Below are 15,248 nucleotides of genomic sequence, written 5' to 3'. Positions count from 1 at the left end.
CCTTTGAATCTACCACCCCTCAACCTCAAATTATGTCCTCTGGTTTTACCATTTTCCTTTCTCAGGAAAAGATTGTTCTACGTTAATACCCTTCAAGTATTTGAAAGTCTGAATCGTATCTCCCCTGCCTCTCCTTTTCTCTAGGGTATACATATTAAGGGCTTCCAGTCTCTCCTCATACATCTTCTGGGGCAAGCCTCCTATCATTTTCATCGCCCTCCTCTGGACCGCTTCAAGTCTTCTTACGTCCTTCGCCAGATACGGTCTCCAAAACTGAACACAGTACTCAAAGTGGGGCCTTACCAATGACCTATACAGGGGCATCAACACCTTCTTCCTTCTACTGGCTGCGCCTCTCTTTATACAGCCCAGCATCCTTCTGGCAGCAGCCACTGCCTTGTCACACTGTTTTTTCGCCTTTAGATCTTTGGACACTATCACCGCAAGGTCCCTCTCCCCATCCGTGCATATCAGCTTCTCTCCTCCCAGCATATATGGTTCCTTCCGTTGTTGAAGGAAAGAGAAGAGTCGATAATGATGCCTAGGACTTTGCTAGAGAACTCAAGCTGCAGTGTGGCTCCAGAGGGAATTGAGAAGAGGGTAGGTAGCTGTTCTAATTTTGGGCCGAGCCAGAGTAGTTTCGTTTTGGACTCGTTCAGTTTCATTTGAACTGAGAGGGACCAGGATTGGAGTTTCGTTATGCAGGCTGTGATGTTCTCAGAGAGGTTGGAAAGGTTCGAGTCTGTCTCGAGAAGAACAAGGATGTCATCAGCATATGTATAGATAGTTTCGAAGGGAGACAGATGGGAAGAGTTTCAGGGAGGAAATATAGATGTTGAAGAGAATAGGGGTGATCCCTGCGGGACTCCGCAAGTCGGTTTCCAAGGAGCGGACGTGGTGCAATTTGTGTTGACAATAGGAGTAGGAACGTAAGAAGTTTGAAAACCACTTTAAGACTGTGGAGTCGATGCCGATCTCAGAAAGTTGATAAATTAGAATATACTAAGGTACGCTAGTGGCTTTAGCATGCGCTGAAGATTAGCTCGCGCAAATCACACGCTAAACAAAAAATACTAATGCAAGCTCTATGGCGGCGTTAGCATGTAGCGCGCAACATTGTAGCAGGCGCTAAAACCACTAGCACAGTGTTCATCAACCACCGGTCCGTGGACCGGTGCTGGTTCACAGAAATTTCCAGCCGGTCCACAGTGCCAGAACATGCATCAAGCCCAAAACAGTGTTCTTCAACCGCTGGTCCACGGTGCAATCAATGCAGCGTTACCTTCAAGCCAGTTCCCTCTTACTCACTGATTCAGTGCACAAAGCCACAGGCAGTGGCTCCTACACGCATCCTGCGCCTGAACCAGAAGCCTTCGCTCTGACGTTGCAACGTCAGAGGGAAGGCTTCCAGGTGAGGCACGGGACGCGCAAGGAGCCGCTGCCCACAGATTTGTGCACTGCATCAGTGAGGAAGAGGGAGCCGGCCTGAAGATAATACTGGGGGTGGCATAAAATGGCCAGGTGGGAGCAGGCCAGAAGGTAAGACAAAACATGGAGGGAACGAGACAACAAAGGTAGGGAGGAATGATTTTATTTTTGAATTTAGTGATTGAATTATGTCAATTTTGAGAATTTACATCTGCTGTAAGTGTGCTTTCTGTAGTTTAATTTTGTGGTTAACCGTTATCTGTTGTTAAAAAGATTATATTATGTATCTGTGAAAAATGAATGGGAAAAATAGTGTTACAATTAGTACTATTATGGGGGCGGGATATGGGGTGGCGATTGGGTAGAGATGGGCAGGGTCTGGCCCACGACTTAGCCCAGTGTTCTTCAACTGCCAGTCCACGGACTGATGCCGGTCCACAGAATAATTCTTTTATTTCTGCCGGTCCATAGGTATAAAAAGGTTGAAAAACACTGCACTAACACATCTTAGTAAAAGGAGCCCTTAGAGGCAGATCAAGTTTTGGATTCATCACCGAAACCAATCCAAAATCTGGGTTCTGGTTTCTTGTGGAAGTACCTGTACATTTTTGGTGGAAACGGAAACAGTGGTCTCACCTTTGCCAACAAAAATTTTGTTCCCTCACTGGGCCTCCCGCTAAGTCTGCTCTCTTCCCCCTTCCCAGTTCTACCTATTTAAAAGCCTTGATATAATGTGCTCTTCGTGGCAAGAACATCCCAAGTTGTTCCTGTCGCTGTTGGCTGCTCATGCCTTCACTCCTGCTTATGCCATTCCCAATTACAAAATGGTAGCCTTTACCTCTGGCAGTTTTGTGAGTTTGCTGCAAGAAGTCGTGGCCACCAGTTTCACAATGTAGCCAGTGGGTAGGAGCAACTCGCATGCTCCTGCCCTGAAGAGGCCACTAGATCACCAGAGCTTTTAAAGGGTGGGCCTGGGGAGGGGAGAGAGACAACCCAGGGAAGGAACAGGTTTTCTGTCGGAATGGAGAACGGACTTGCGCAGGAGTTGGTTTTAGGTTTCGATTCTGGCCAAAACCAAGTGGCTGATATCAACCACGGCTCTTGAGCAAGGCACTTTAAGAGGCTAACCAGAGCCACTTGTTTTGGTCAGTCTCTAAAGTGCCTTGCTTAAGAGCATCAGTGGAAAAAGCTATCCCTATTTTTAGCCTTCTACTGTAACCATTAGGTACTACTCATGTTTTCCTCTATACATCAAAATACATTTATGTAAATGCTACACCCTCATTTTGGCATTTTCTATTAGAATGTATGGTGTTTTTGTTCTATAAAATTCTAAATATCTACTTTGCCTTTTTGTCAGTTATTATATTCATTTTGCTGCCTTATTTTCATTGACTTGCATAGCAATATTTTTTAAATATCCTAAGTTATTTTTTTTCTCCTCCTTTTAGGTGGTTGCACCCTTAAAGGAGAAAATCAAAGACTTGGAAAAAAGGTGTGTTGTGTGACATGTTGGTTGAATATCTTAGGCATTTCCATATCTTTAATTTTGTGTACATGTGCACATCTTGGGTTTTGCTGCTTGAGTTGAATGGTAGAAAAGTTGTTGTTTTTTAATTTTTGCAAAAATGTGATTTTGGTTTGAACTACATTTCCCCTCCTGATTTGCGGCTTTAGGACTCGCAATTTTGATTATTTGTGATTTCCTAAGAATCACCCCACCTCCCCGGACTTTACCTAGTGGTCTAGTGGTCTTTTGGGGGAGGAGCGATCTTCCTATGCTCCTGCCCCGTGCAGATCACTCATCCAAAATGGCTGCCGTGAATTCCCGTTGTAGTCTTGAGAGACTACAGTTACTCAAGGCAGCCATTTTGGATGAGTGATCTGCACGGGGCAGGAGCATAGGAAGATCGTTCCTGCCCCGAAAGACTACTAGACCACCAGGTAAGGTCCGGGATGCTGGGAGGAAGGCGGGGGTGGGTCAGAGTCGGCCCAAAAGTTATTTGCAAATTTTCAGTATTCGCGGGCCAGCCCTGCCCCTAACCCCCACAAATATTGAGGGAGGAGTGTGTATATTTTACATATTTTTCTGAGTGAAAGCATGACTATGAATCCCCACACATATAATAATAATAATAATAACAGTTTATATACCGCAGGACCGTGAAGTTCTATGCGGTTTACAATGATTAAATGTACTACATATTACATATCACATATTACATATGTGACATCACAGATGGAGCACACTGTGGGAAACTGTACCCCAGCAACTTTTTAGAAGCATTTGACCCATTCGGCACATATGCACACTTTTCCTTGCTTGCTACTATTGTACTGGACCTATTTTGTTTTGTGTGTTTCTGTGACTGTGACTGATTGGCCTGCCCCACCTTCCAATAGTCATTTTGATACCTTAGAGTTCATTTTTGGCATTAAAAAATCTGTAAGTCTGTCATGTGGTTTTGGAATATTCTCTCAGTAGTATCTTAGGTTTTTTGCAGCTTTTTCTTTTATTACATAGCTCACTTTAGCTTTGAACACACAGATGGGGGTATTTTTGTCACCATCGATTCATACCATTTTGGTGTGGCTATTTTTCTAAGAAGACAAACAGAATGCTAGGCATAATCAAGAAGGGTATTACAACCAGAACGAAAGAAGTTATCCTGCCATTGTATCGGGCGATGGTGCGACTGCATCTGGAGTACTGCATCCAATATTGGTCGCCGTACCTTAAGAAGGACATGGCGTTACTCGAGAGGGTTCAGAGGAGAGCGACGCGTCTGATAAAGGGGATGGAAAACCTTTCATACGCTGAGAGATTGGAGAAACTGGGTCTCTTTTCCCTGGAGAAGAGGAGACTTAGAGGGGATATGATAGAGACTTATAAGATCATGAAGGGCATAGAGAGAGTAGAGAGGGACAGATTCTTCAAACTTTCGAATAGTAAAAGAACAAGAGGGCATTCAGAAAAGTTGAAAGGGGACAGATTCAAAACGAATGCTAGGAAGTTCTTTACCCAATGTGTGGTGGACACCTGGAATGCGCTTCCAGAGGGCGTAATAGGGCAGAGTACTGTACTGGGGTTCAAGAAAGGATTGAACAATTTCCTGCTGCAAAGGGGGATTGAAGGGTATAAATAGAGGATCACTGCACAGGTCCTGGACCTGTTGGGCCACCACATGAGCTGACTGCTAGGCACGATGGACCTCAGGTCTGACCCAGCAGAGGCATTGCTTATGTTCTTATGTTATGTTCTTATATGTTTCAAAAGAAGAAATTCCAGCAGCTTCAAAAGATGATTCCAGTGCAACAGGACAATATCCATTTTGGATACCCACTCATAATACCTACAGTACTTGGGACCCAACCATGATTCCTCTCATTGTATTCTTTAATCACAAATGTCAAGAACAAGGACTCATGCTAGAGAAATGCAGAAAGAAATGCATTTCTTTAATAAGATCAGTGCATCAACATTGGCATTGGAAGCATTGTTTTCTAAGGTTCCAGGAGCAGTATTGGATGCTAGGGTGCATCTACTTCAAGAATATCATTGTGGTGAAGAGCAAGGATTCAGCCTCCATCTTCCTGCTACTGCCTTTGTCAAAGGCAGCTTTTGAGGAACAGCTTATGCAAGCGTGGATGGATTATTTGACAAGATGCTGCAGCTTTAACATCTGTTGATGTTGAGAGCATGGGCAGTCCAACCGGCACTTTACCTATTAATGCTTATGCCTGGGGGTGGGGGGAGAGGCTTGGAGTCCGTCAGCTGCACCACTATCCATTTCAAGTGCATCAAGAGGCAGCTTCAGTTGTGGTACTGAGAATTCTTTATATCTTGACATTATAAGAGCCTGATCATTTTGTCAAGAGTGTGAGACACACATATTTCACTATTAGCTTTTCTGTGGGTCAGAGTTGGAATGCTCCTGGGAGTCTGAAAAAAGCCAGAATTACTCAGAGAAACAGTCTGTCTCTCTTCAGGCCCCTCCCTACCATGTGAGGGATGCAGATCTCTAAGAGCCAGATTCTCTAATCTCCAATATGGTAAAAAAAAAATATATATATATATATACCATGGTTGGAGCATTTTGTTTTGTTTTACGGGCAATTCTTGGCACAATAGCATGCAAATGATATTCATGTTATATATGCAGAAAATCACTGGTAAAGGGAGGGAGGAACTGTACCTAGCACTTGCTCAGAAGAGTGATTTTACTAGCACAGCTCCTGCCTGCTAGCCAAAAAAAGCAGCCCCTGCTCTTTCTGCCTAAACTGGCAAGCAGGGGCTGCTTTTTTTAATGGGCACAGCTGTTGTGTGTGCACAGTAGCTATGCCTATACTATTAAAAAAACCACCCTCCATACCTTTTTAGAAGACTGGTAGGAGGGATGCTCATTCCCTCCTACCAGCAGGTCTGCCTCTTCAAAATGGTGGGTCTTCCCCTTCGCGGTGCATCCTGGTCGGAGCCTTCAACTAGAAAGTGCAAAATGAAGATCCTACTCTTACTTCTTACCAAAGTAGTGAAATCCACACATCAAACCCCCTCAAAGGGCTTTTGAGCTTTAATAATAACTTTATTTTTTCTATACCGCCATAATCTTGCGACTTCTAGGCGGTTCACAGTGAAGGGGGCTGTACAATCAGTGAATTACAGGGTGAAAATTAGGTAAGAAGTCACTGATCGATCGGTGATTACAGGGTACAAATGGTTACAGAAATAACCTTAACAAGTTACATCGAAACGGCTGGAATGTCAGCGATTTACAGAATATAGAAGGTGAGGAAGACATCGAATTATCTCTGAAAAAACAGAAAAACGTTAGAGATGGTGCGTAGTATCAGCATGACGAGTAAGGTCTTAAAAAAGGGGTGGGGAGGGAGAAGAGTAAATGAAAATGTAACTCGTCCTTTGTTCTCTGTTCAAAGAAAAGACTACTCTTGATCTGCTGTGTCTTTCTTTGTATAATATGGACTTTTGTGGTTACTTTAATAAATATATATATACAGTGGTGCCTCGCATAACGGACGCCTCGCACAGCGAACGCTGCGCACAACGAACTTCTTGTCTTGATTCGTACAACGGACTTCGTTTCACACAACGAAGTCGCCCGAGGGGCCCGGGGGGGGGGCGGAACTACTCTCGCCGCTTCCTAATGTGAGCCAGGAACAGCAGCACCCTCCTGTCTGAATGCAGTGTTCCATCATCTCCCTCCACCTCACCTTAGATGCCGAGTTTTCCGGCTTTCTTTTTCGGCCAGCCACACACTTTCAAAGAGCAGCACATGCGCAGATGCTCTGTTGTTCAATCTTCTCCTCTGACGCAACCGGAAACAGGAAGTTGCAGGAGAGGAGAACATTGATCAACTCCAGCAGCTGCGCGTGCACAGCTTTTTGAAAGCGTGCGGCTGGGTGAAAAAGAAAGCTGGCAAACTCTGCATATAAGGTGAGGTGGAGGGAGGGAAATGGCGGAACGCTGCGATCGGGCGGGTAGGGCTGCAGAACGAATTATTTTGTTTTACATGTATTCTTATGGGAAAACAGGGCTGCAGAACGAATTATTTTGTTTTACATGTATTCTTATGGGAAAACGCGTTTCACACAACGAACTTTTCGCATAACAAACTTGCTCCTGGAACGAATTAAGTTCGTTGTGTGAGGCACCACTGTATTGTTAAAACTCTACCTCTTCACCTAATTCTTCAGCCTAAGTAACCATACAATCCGTAACTCTTAAACTATCCTCATATATGCTGAACTAGACTCTGTGCATGATCAAGACGATCTTACTATATGTGAAACTAACATATTCCTGTAACTGCTAATGTAAGACTAAATCCTTGTTCTGTGTCTGCTAATTCAGGATGAAAAACTGTATTGGATGAATATCACTGTAGCCCCTATTGCCTTAGTCTTCTATGTATTGTTGTTAAATTATTATGTATGTTAATGGTGGTGGTTTAATAAAGTGGAGATGTTTTGCTGCTTCAGGATTTGGAAAACTTGCCATTATTAACCAACAATAGAAAACTTCTGAAGCTTATGTGTGGATAACCAGCACAGAAACACCCTAGCTCCTGTACTAAAGCTTAAATATTGTAGCTCATGTATTGTAACATCATTACTCAAGCTCATAAATCATAGCTCATGTATAGTAACACCCATTACTGTGACTATTAAAAATAAAAAATTGGGTTTCAGCATATAACCAGAGCCTCTATTATTTTATAGCAACTTCACCATTGGCTGGACATATACAGTATATTAAACATAGCAAAAAGTAACAGAATACAGTGGTGCCCCCCCTGTGTCCACCTCTCCACCCGGCTTCTTTTTCCATACCTCTTTAAATCTTCACCAGCACGAGCAGCTTCTCCAGCCTGCTACTTGTGCTGGCGTTGGATTTTCCTCTCTCGCTTCCTATCCCTGCGACCAAGAAGTGATTTTAGAAGGGAGCTAGACTGGAGAAGTTGCTGGCAAAGATTTAAAGAGGTACGGAGAGGTGCTGGCGCTCCCACCAAGATGGCGCCCGGGGCAGTCCACCCCCTTTCACCATGCCAAAACAAATTTCTTTCAGGGTGAAGAAAATGTTTAAACTAAGCAAAAATGTAAGATTATCTGTATCAAAAGCTGCCAGTTCAGCAGTATTATCTTTAATGCCATCTATGTTATGTCTCAGACAAACATTAAAAACATCAGTGTTCCAGGACTATGACCTCTCTTAAAATCCCTTGAAAGGAATCCAGAAGACAATTCATCTCTTTTAAAAAAATCAGTGAGCTATAACAAAACAATTTCTCAATCTTAGCTAAGGATAAAAGATTTGAAAATCAGGCAATAATTAGCCATATCCTTCACATCCAGTTTTTTTCCTTTAAGCAAAGGATAGACCAAAGCACTGTAACTTCCGACAATAAGCACCACAAGAAGAGTCCAACAGGACAAGATACCACAAACACTGAATAACAGAGAAAGCAGTGGGAATGGACAATGAGCAATCCACAAGAGCTAGCGGTATGAGTCAAAGCCTTGTTTATTTTAATCCAGGGCGTACAGTAATATGGACTTGACACAGTACTGTGTTTTGACGAACTTAAGCGCTTGCATCAGGGGTCACTGTAAATTGGAATTCATAAAAGCAAAACCGCTTCTTTGTTGATGCATAAATCCAGTAAAACAGAGTACAAGGTTCATGAGTCCAAACAACTGTGAAAAACAGTAAAATAAAAGCACCAAAAGCAAGGGATTTAAATAACTAATGACTGAAAGCAAATGCTGATAGCATACTTAGTAAGTATGTACTGTGTTGGGTCCATGTTACTGTACGTTCTGGATTAAAATAAAAAAGGCTTTGACTCATACCACTGGCTCTTGTGGATTGATCATTGTCCATTCCCACTTCTGACAATAAAACATGAATTAATTGATTTCAGTTTAAAAAAAAAAAAAAGGAAAATATACCCATAGCAATCTTTCAGAGTGGACATGGATCTAATGTAGCATTCTTAGAACTTTTTTGAAGATTTAAACATTTTCTAATCTAATCTTCTATTTGTGCGTCTCGCATACCTATTCAGGCTCAAGGTGACATCAAAAAAGGAAGGATTAGGAGAAGAGGAGGAGGAGGTAGGAAGGGGGAGAAGAGGAGAGGAAAGTAGAAGAAGTGAGAAGTAGGGAGAGCGGTGAGAGAAGGAGATTATGTATCGATAAGATGGGTTTTCAGTTTCTTCCGGAAGATGGTATAGCTAGGTTCTGTTCTGGTTGTTTCTGTGAGGTCATTCCAGGTTTTTACTCCTAGAAAGGTAAGCATGGAGTGGAAAACCCATTTGTATTGAAGATTTTTTGTGGATGGAAGATTTAGTAGTATCCTGTTGAGGGTTCTGCGAGAGTTGGACCATGCCATTTAGGAAGAGCTGGATGAGGGGAGCTGCTGAGTTTCCATGAAGTATGTGATGCATGATATATTGAATGTTGTTCGTGATGAGATGGGTAGCCAGTGCATTTGTTTGGTGAGAGCTGTGACTGAGTCGTATTTTCTCAGGTTGAAGATTAGTCTTACAGTGGTGTTTTAGATAAGTTGCATTTTATGGACCAGAATGGTGTTGGTTCCCATGTAGGTGGAGTTGCAGTAGTCATCATTTATACTATTAAGGCAAAGTGGTGTTGGTAAAAGTACGGTCTGATTAGCCTCCAGAGGTTGGAGATTTGAGGTTCCATGGTAAGTGTGAGTCTAGAATGCAGCCAAGGATTTTGAAGGAGTCATCTATAGAAAGGGTTTTGCCCGATTGGAGGGTTATGCTTGTTGGTGCCATCTGTTGGGCCGTGTGGAAGTATAGAATTTTGGTTTTGGTTGTGTTTAATTTTAGTTTGCTGATTGTTGCCCAGTTTTGGATTCTTTCAATATTGAGTGTCACTTTGTTAGTGATGTCCATTTGATTGTTGTAGGAATAAGGAGAAAAATGTCGTCTGCATTGGACATTATGCTTTCATCTTCAAATTTTATGTTTCCAAGCGGACTCATGAAAAGGTTAAATAGGATGGGGGAGAGTGGGGAGCCTTGTGGCACACCACAGAAGGCCTTCCAGGGGTTGAAGGTTTCTCTGTTGTTTTTGACTATGTATTCTCTGTTTTGCAGGAAATCGGAGAACCATATTAGTACTTTGCCCTGTTATGCCAATTTCTGACAGTTTTGTTGGTAGTAGGTGGTGGTTCACTGAATCGAAGGCTGCAGTAATGTCAAATTGGAGAAGTATTGCTTGACGTCCTGTACTGAGCAGTTGCTTGGCTTTTGTGATTAAGGTAAACTGTGTTTATGGAATCCGGATTGGGACAGATAGAGACATAAATGCTGCTCAATGTAAGCTGTGAGTTGTTTACTCACGTGGGACTCGATGATTTTTGTTAGTATAGGAATACACGCGATGAGTCTGTAATTTGAGGCTGAGGAAAGATCTGCCTTTGGTGATTTTGAACTGCATCATAGCATCATAATTTGAACTGCATCAAGGCAGAAAAATGCTGCCAGTGACTGATTCACAGATCTACTGTAGATTTGAGACCTCATAAGCAGAACAGCTTTCTTGCAAAAAAAATAAAGAAACCAATCTGACAGCTTTTATGCAACAGAAAAATCTAATAACCTGTACATTGTTTTGCCTGATAAAGCTTTTCACAAAATGAAATTGAGTTTTCTTTGCAACCTAATGAACCTAAGCTAGATATAAAGTCACTAGGCAAAAGACTGATTTCAAAGAATCAGACCACTATACCTGGGGTTGTACCTGTCTGAACTTCCAAAAGAAGTTTTCTAGTAAACCACAATGCAATTAATTTATGACTAAGGCTTTTACAGTTTTTAGTCAGAGCAACTACTAATGTATCAGAAAGCATGGTGTTCCATTGTTCAATTAATGAATCACTTTCTAAGTTTAATGGAGATGATTCAAAGAACATCTGCCAAAATTTTTCAAAGTTTTCCTTAACCGGTGGGTGAAACTTCTTAAGAGGACAATGTCGTATTGGCCTAATTCTAGTTTATTCATTAAAGAGTGTAGTGTTAAAAACCAGAATATAATGGTCAGCCCAATGGCCAGTCTGTTCCTGATATTTAGGGCTCCTTTTACTAAGGTGCGCTAGCGTTTTTAGCACACGCACGAAATTACTGCGTGCTAAACCGCATGGTACACTTCTAGAATAATGCCAGCTCAATGCTGGCATTAAGGTCTAGCGCGTGCGGCAATTTAGCGCGCGCTGTTCCGTGCGTTAAGGCCCTAATGCACCTTAGTAAAAGGAACCCTTAGTACAGTAAACTGAATTTCTATGCCCATAGTCCCCCCTCCAAAAAAAAAAAATTGCATATGCACATTAACATGAGTTGCAAAAGCTGATACATCCATATTAGAAATGGGTGACTTTGTGCCCACACAAAGGGTTTTCAACTTAGTCCTTGGGGCATATCCAGTCAGTCGGGGTTTTCAAGATATCCCCTTCATGGCTGACAGACCTGGAAAGGTATAACAGGAAAAAGCAATGGAAAAAAAAAAAGAAATTATGCCTTCCATACCTTGGTTTAAGTATATTGTTACTAAATGATAAGTAAAAGCCCTACTATTTTCAAGTCTAGGTTGATGCTCAAATCTGCAATGCAGTAGAGCAAGGAGATTAATTGAACATAAATACAATACAGTTTTTATTTGTATACCATCAATTCCTCTTTGAAGTTCACAGCAGTTCACAAACAGTAAAATTTTAATATTTGGTGCTTGGAAACTTCCCTGTTTGTCCAACAGGCTCACAATCTTAACTAAAGCACCTTTATAAAACAATTTAGTTACAAGCTAAAGATATTACAAAGAAGAAAAAATCCAATAAATTAATGTTCACAGCCCCAAGAAAGATTAAAAATGAAAAACAAAATATCAAAATTAATCTGAAAACAAAAATAAAACAATAAAGTTGAATAAAAATAAAATAAGATGTGACCATAATTAGATTAAACTAACTGCATTTGAACAGTATCAATTCTGTGACTCTAAACAAGCCTAGATCTTCTTTTCATTGGCTGAGAGCTGGCTATGTTATTTTCCTGTTCTTTCTTCTCAGAAAAATCAGGGAGTTCTACTCCAGGTATTTTTTAATCCCAAAGAAGACAAGAGGTCTTTGACCAATTCTTGACCTCCAAAACTTAAACAAATAAATAGTCAAAGAAAAGTTTTGCATATTATCTCTAGGGACTCTATACCCTCTTCTAGAACAAAATGAATGGCTTTTCTCCCTGGATCTCAAAGAGGCTTACATACATATATCCATACACCTGCTCATGGGAAGTTTCTGTATTTTTGCGTCTCAACACTTCCAGTACAAAGTTCTACCATTCGGCCTGGCTTCTTTTCCAAGAGTATTCATCAAATGCCTAGTGGTAGTGGCAGCAACCCTGTATACTTGCGGTTTTCAAGTATTTCCATAACTGAATGATTGGCAGATAAAAGCTGCCTCACCCACCTCAAGATGTACTTTCCACAACACAGTTGACAACATTTCTTCAACAACTAGGTTTTGAAGTCAACTTTCAAAAATCTCAACTTCAACCATTCCAAAGATTGTAATTCATAGGAGCTCTACTCAAGACTGTTCGTCTACAGGCTTTCCTACCTCCGTAAAGTCAGGATACTTTGCTTCAGCTTTGCAAGCAAGTTTCTCCTCTACAAACCATTTCAGCCAGACAGATGATGCAGCTCTTAGGACACATGGCATCCACAGTCCATGTTACCCCCCTTTGCAAGACTCTATCTCAGACCAGCTCAGTGGACCTTAGCATCTCAGTGGTCTCAAGCTCTCGATCACTGCTTTCAAAAGATTAGTTACTTCACCGCTTCGTCAATTTCTTCAGTGGTGGATGGATCTGTCCAATCTTTTCAGGAGTCTACTATTTCACATCCTTCCACATCAGAAAGTGGTCACCACAGATGCATCCATGTATGCTTAGAGAGCTCACCTGGACGGTCTTCACACACAAGGTCGCTGGTCTGTGCAAGAAAGCACAGTTACTTACCGTAACAGGTGTTATCCAGGGACAGCAGGCAGATATTCTTAACGTATGGGTGACGTCACCGACGGAGCCCCGGTACGGACCTTTTTAACTAGAAAGTTCTAGTTGGCCGCACCGCGCATGCGCAAGTGCCTTCCCGCCCGACAGAGGAGTGCGTGGTCCCCAGTTAAGATAAGCCAGCTAAGAAGCCAACCCGGGGAGGAGGGTGGGACGTAAGAATATCTGCCTGCTGTCCCTGGATAACACCTGTTACGGTAAGTAACTGTGCTTTATCCCAGGACAAGCAGGCAGCATATTCTTAACGTATGGGTGACCTCCAAGCTAACAGAGAGGGAGGAGGGATGGTTGGCCATTAGGAAAATAAATTTTGTAACACAGATTGGCCGAAGTGTCCATCCCGTCTGGAGAAGGCATCCAGACAGTAGTGAGTAGTGAACGTGTGAACTGAGGACCAAGTGGCAGCCTTGCAGATTTCCTCGATGGGCGTGGAGCGGAGGAAAGCCACAGAAGCAGCCATAGCTCTGACCCTGTGGGCCGTGACAGCACCTTCCAGTGAGAGACCGGCCCGAGCATAACAGAACGCAATGCAGGCAGCAAGCCAGTTGGAAAGCGTCCAGTCTGTTCCTGATATTTAGGGCTCCTTTTACTAAGGTGCGCTAGCGTTTTTAGCACACGCACAAAATTACTGCGTGCTAAACCGCATGGTACACTTCTAGAATAATGCCAGCTCAATGCTGGCATTATTCTAGAAGTGTACCATGCTAGAAGTGTACCATACTAGAAGTGTACCATTATTCTAGAGACAGGATGACCTAGACGGTTAGGATCGAAAGTCAGAAGGAGCTGAGGAGACGAGCGGTGAGCCCTGGTACGATCAAGGTAGTATGCAAGGGCACGCTTACAATCCAGCGTGTGTAACGCCTGTTCCCCAGGATGGGAATGGGGCTTAGGGAAGAAGACAGGCAATACAATGGACTGGTTGAGGTGGAAGTCCGAGACCACCTTAGGCAGAAATTTAGGATGGGTACGCAGAACCACCTTGTCATGGTGAAAAACAGTGAAAGGTGGGTCGGCAATCAGTGCATGCAGCTCACTAACCCTCCTGGCAGAGGTGATGGCAATGAGGAAAAGCACCTTCCACGTAAGAAATTTGAGTGAAGTTGTGGCAAGAGGCTCAAACAGAGGTTTCATGACGGCTGATAGAACCACATTCAGGTCCCAGATGACTGGAGGAGGCTTCAGAGGTGGTTTGACATTGAAGAGGCCTCTCATGAACCGGGAAACCAGGGGATGAGCCGTAAGAGGTTTTCCGAGGATAGGCTCATGAAACGCAGTGATGGCACTGAGGTGGACTCTGATTGAGGTCGACTTGAGGCCAGCGTCGGAGAGAGAGAGCAAATAGTCCAGTACAGTTTCCACCGCCAATGAGGTGGGATCGTGATGATGAAGGAGACACCAAGAGGAGAATCGGGTCCACTTCTGATGGTAACATTGGAGGGTGGCCGGTTTCCTGGAAGCATCCAAAATACGACGGACAGGCTGAGACAGATTCTCTGGAGAGGTCAGCCCGAGAGAAACCAAGCTGTCAGGTGGAGCGAGGACAGATTGGGATGTAGTAGAGACTGATGCTGCTGTGTAAGTAGAGTAGGAAACACAGGAAGAGGAATGGGCTCCCTGGAGTTGAGCTGAAACAGGAGGGAGAACCAGTGTTGGCGAGGCCACCGAGGAGCGATGAGAATCATGGTGGCTCTGTCCCTGCGGAGTTTGGATAACGTCCGCAACATCAGAGGTAGCGGAGGAAAGGCATATAGGAATCGATCCGTCCAGTCGAGCAGGAATGCATCTGGGGCTAGACGATGAGGGGAGAAGAGTCTGGAACAGAACTGGGGCAGCTGATGGTTGTGAGGAGCTGCAAAGAGGTCCACTTGCGGAGTGCCCCAGCGAGCAAAGATGGAGCGGAGCGTGGGAGGGTCCAGGATCCACTCGTGAGGTTGAAGGATGCGGCTGAGATTGTCGGCCAGGGAATTCTGTTCGCCCTGGATATAGACAGCCTTGAGGAAGAGACTGTGGGCCGTGGCCCAGGTCCAGATGCGGATGGCCTCCTGACAGAGGAGGGGAGATCCGGTGCCGCCTTGCTTGTTTATGTAGTACATGGCGACTTGGTTGTCTGTGCACAGGAGAAGGACCTGAGGGGAGAGAAGGTGCTGGAAGGCTTTGAGAGCATAGAACATGGCTCTGAGTTCCAGGAAATTGATGTGATGCTGAC

The 15,248-nt window shown here is 43.5% G+C and overlaps 1 protein-coding gene across 8 annotated transcripts in view; it reads left to right on the top strand.

Moving 5' to 3' along the window:
• Positions 1 to 15,248, top strand: part of UXS1 (UDP-glucuronate decarboxylase 1) — a 153,052-nt gene that overhangs the window by 53,755 nt on the left and 84,049 nt on the right. For all 8 annotated transcript variants that reach the window (XM_033948081.1, XM_033948082.1, XM_033948084.1 and 5 more), the window contains exon 4: positions 2,880 to 2,923. In XM_033948081.1, the coding sequence (XP_033803972.1) occupies positions 2,880 to 2,923 (44 nt within the window). The remainder of the gene's footprint in view (positions 1 to 2,879; positions 2,924 to 15,248) is intronic.

The sequence above is a fragment of the Geotrypetes seraphini genome, chromosome 6, assembly GCF_902459505.1.
Source record: "Geotrypetes seraphini chromosome 6, aGeoSer1.1, whole genome shotgun sequence".
Classification (NCBI taxonomy): Eukaryota; Metazoa; Chordata; class Amphibia; order Gymnophiona; family Dermophiidae; genus Geotrypetes; species Geotrypetes seraphini.
Note: the sequence above shows the minus strand (reverse complement) of the source record. Positions and strands in the feature narration are given on the sequence as shown.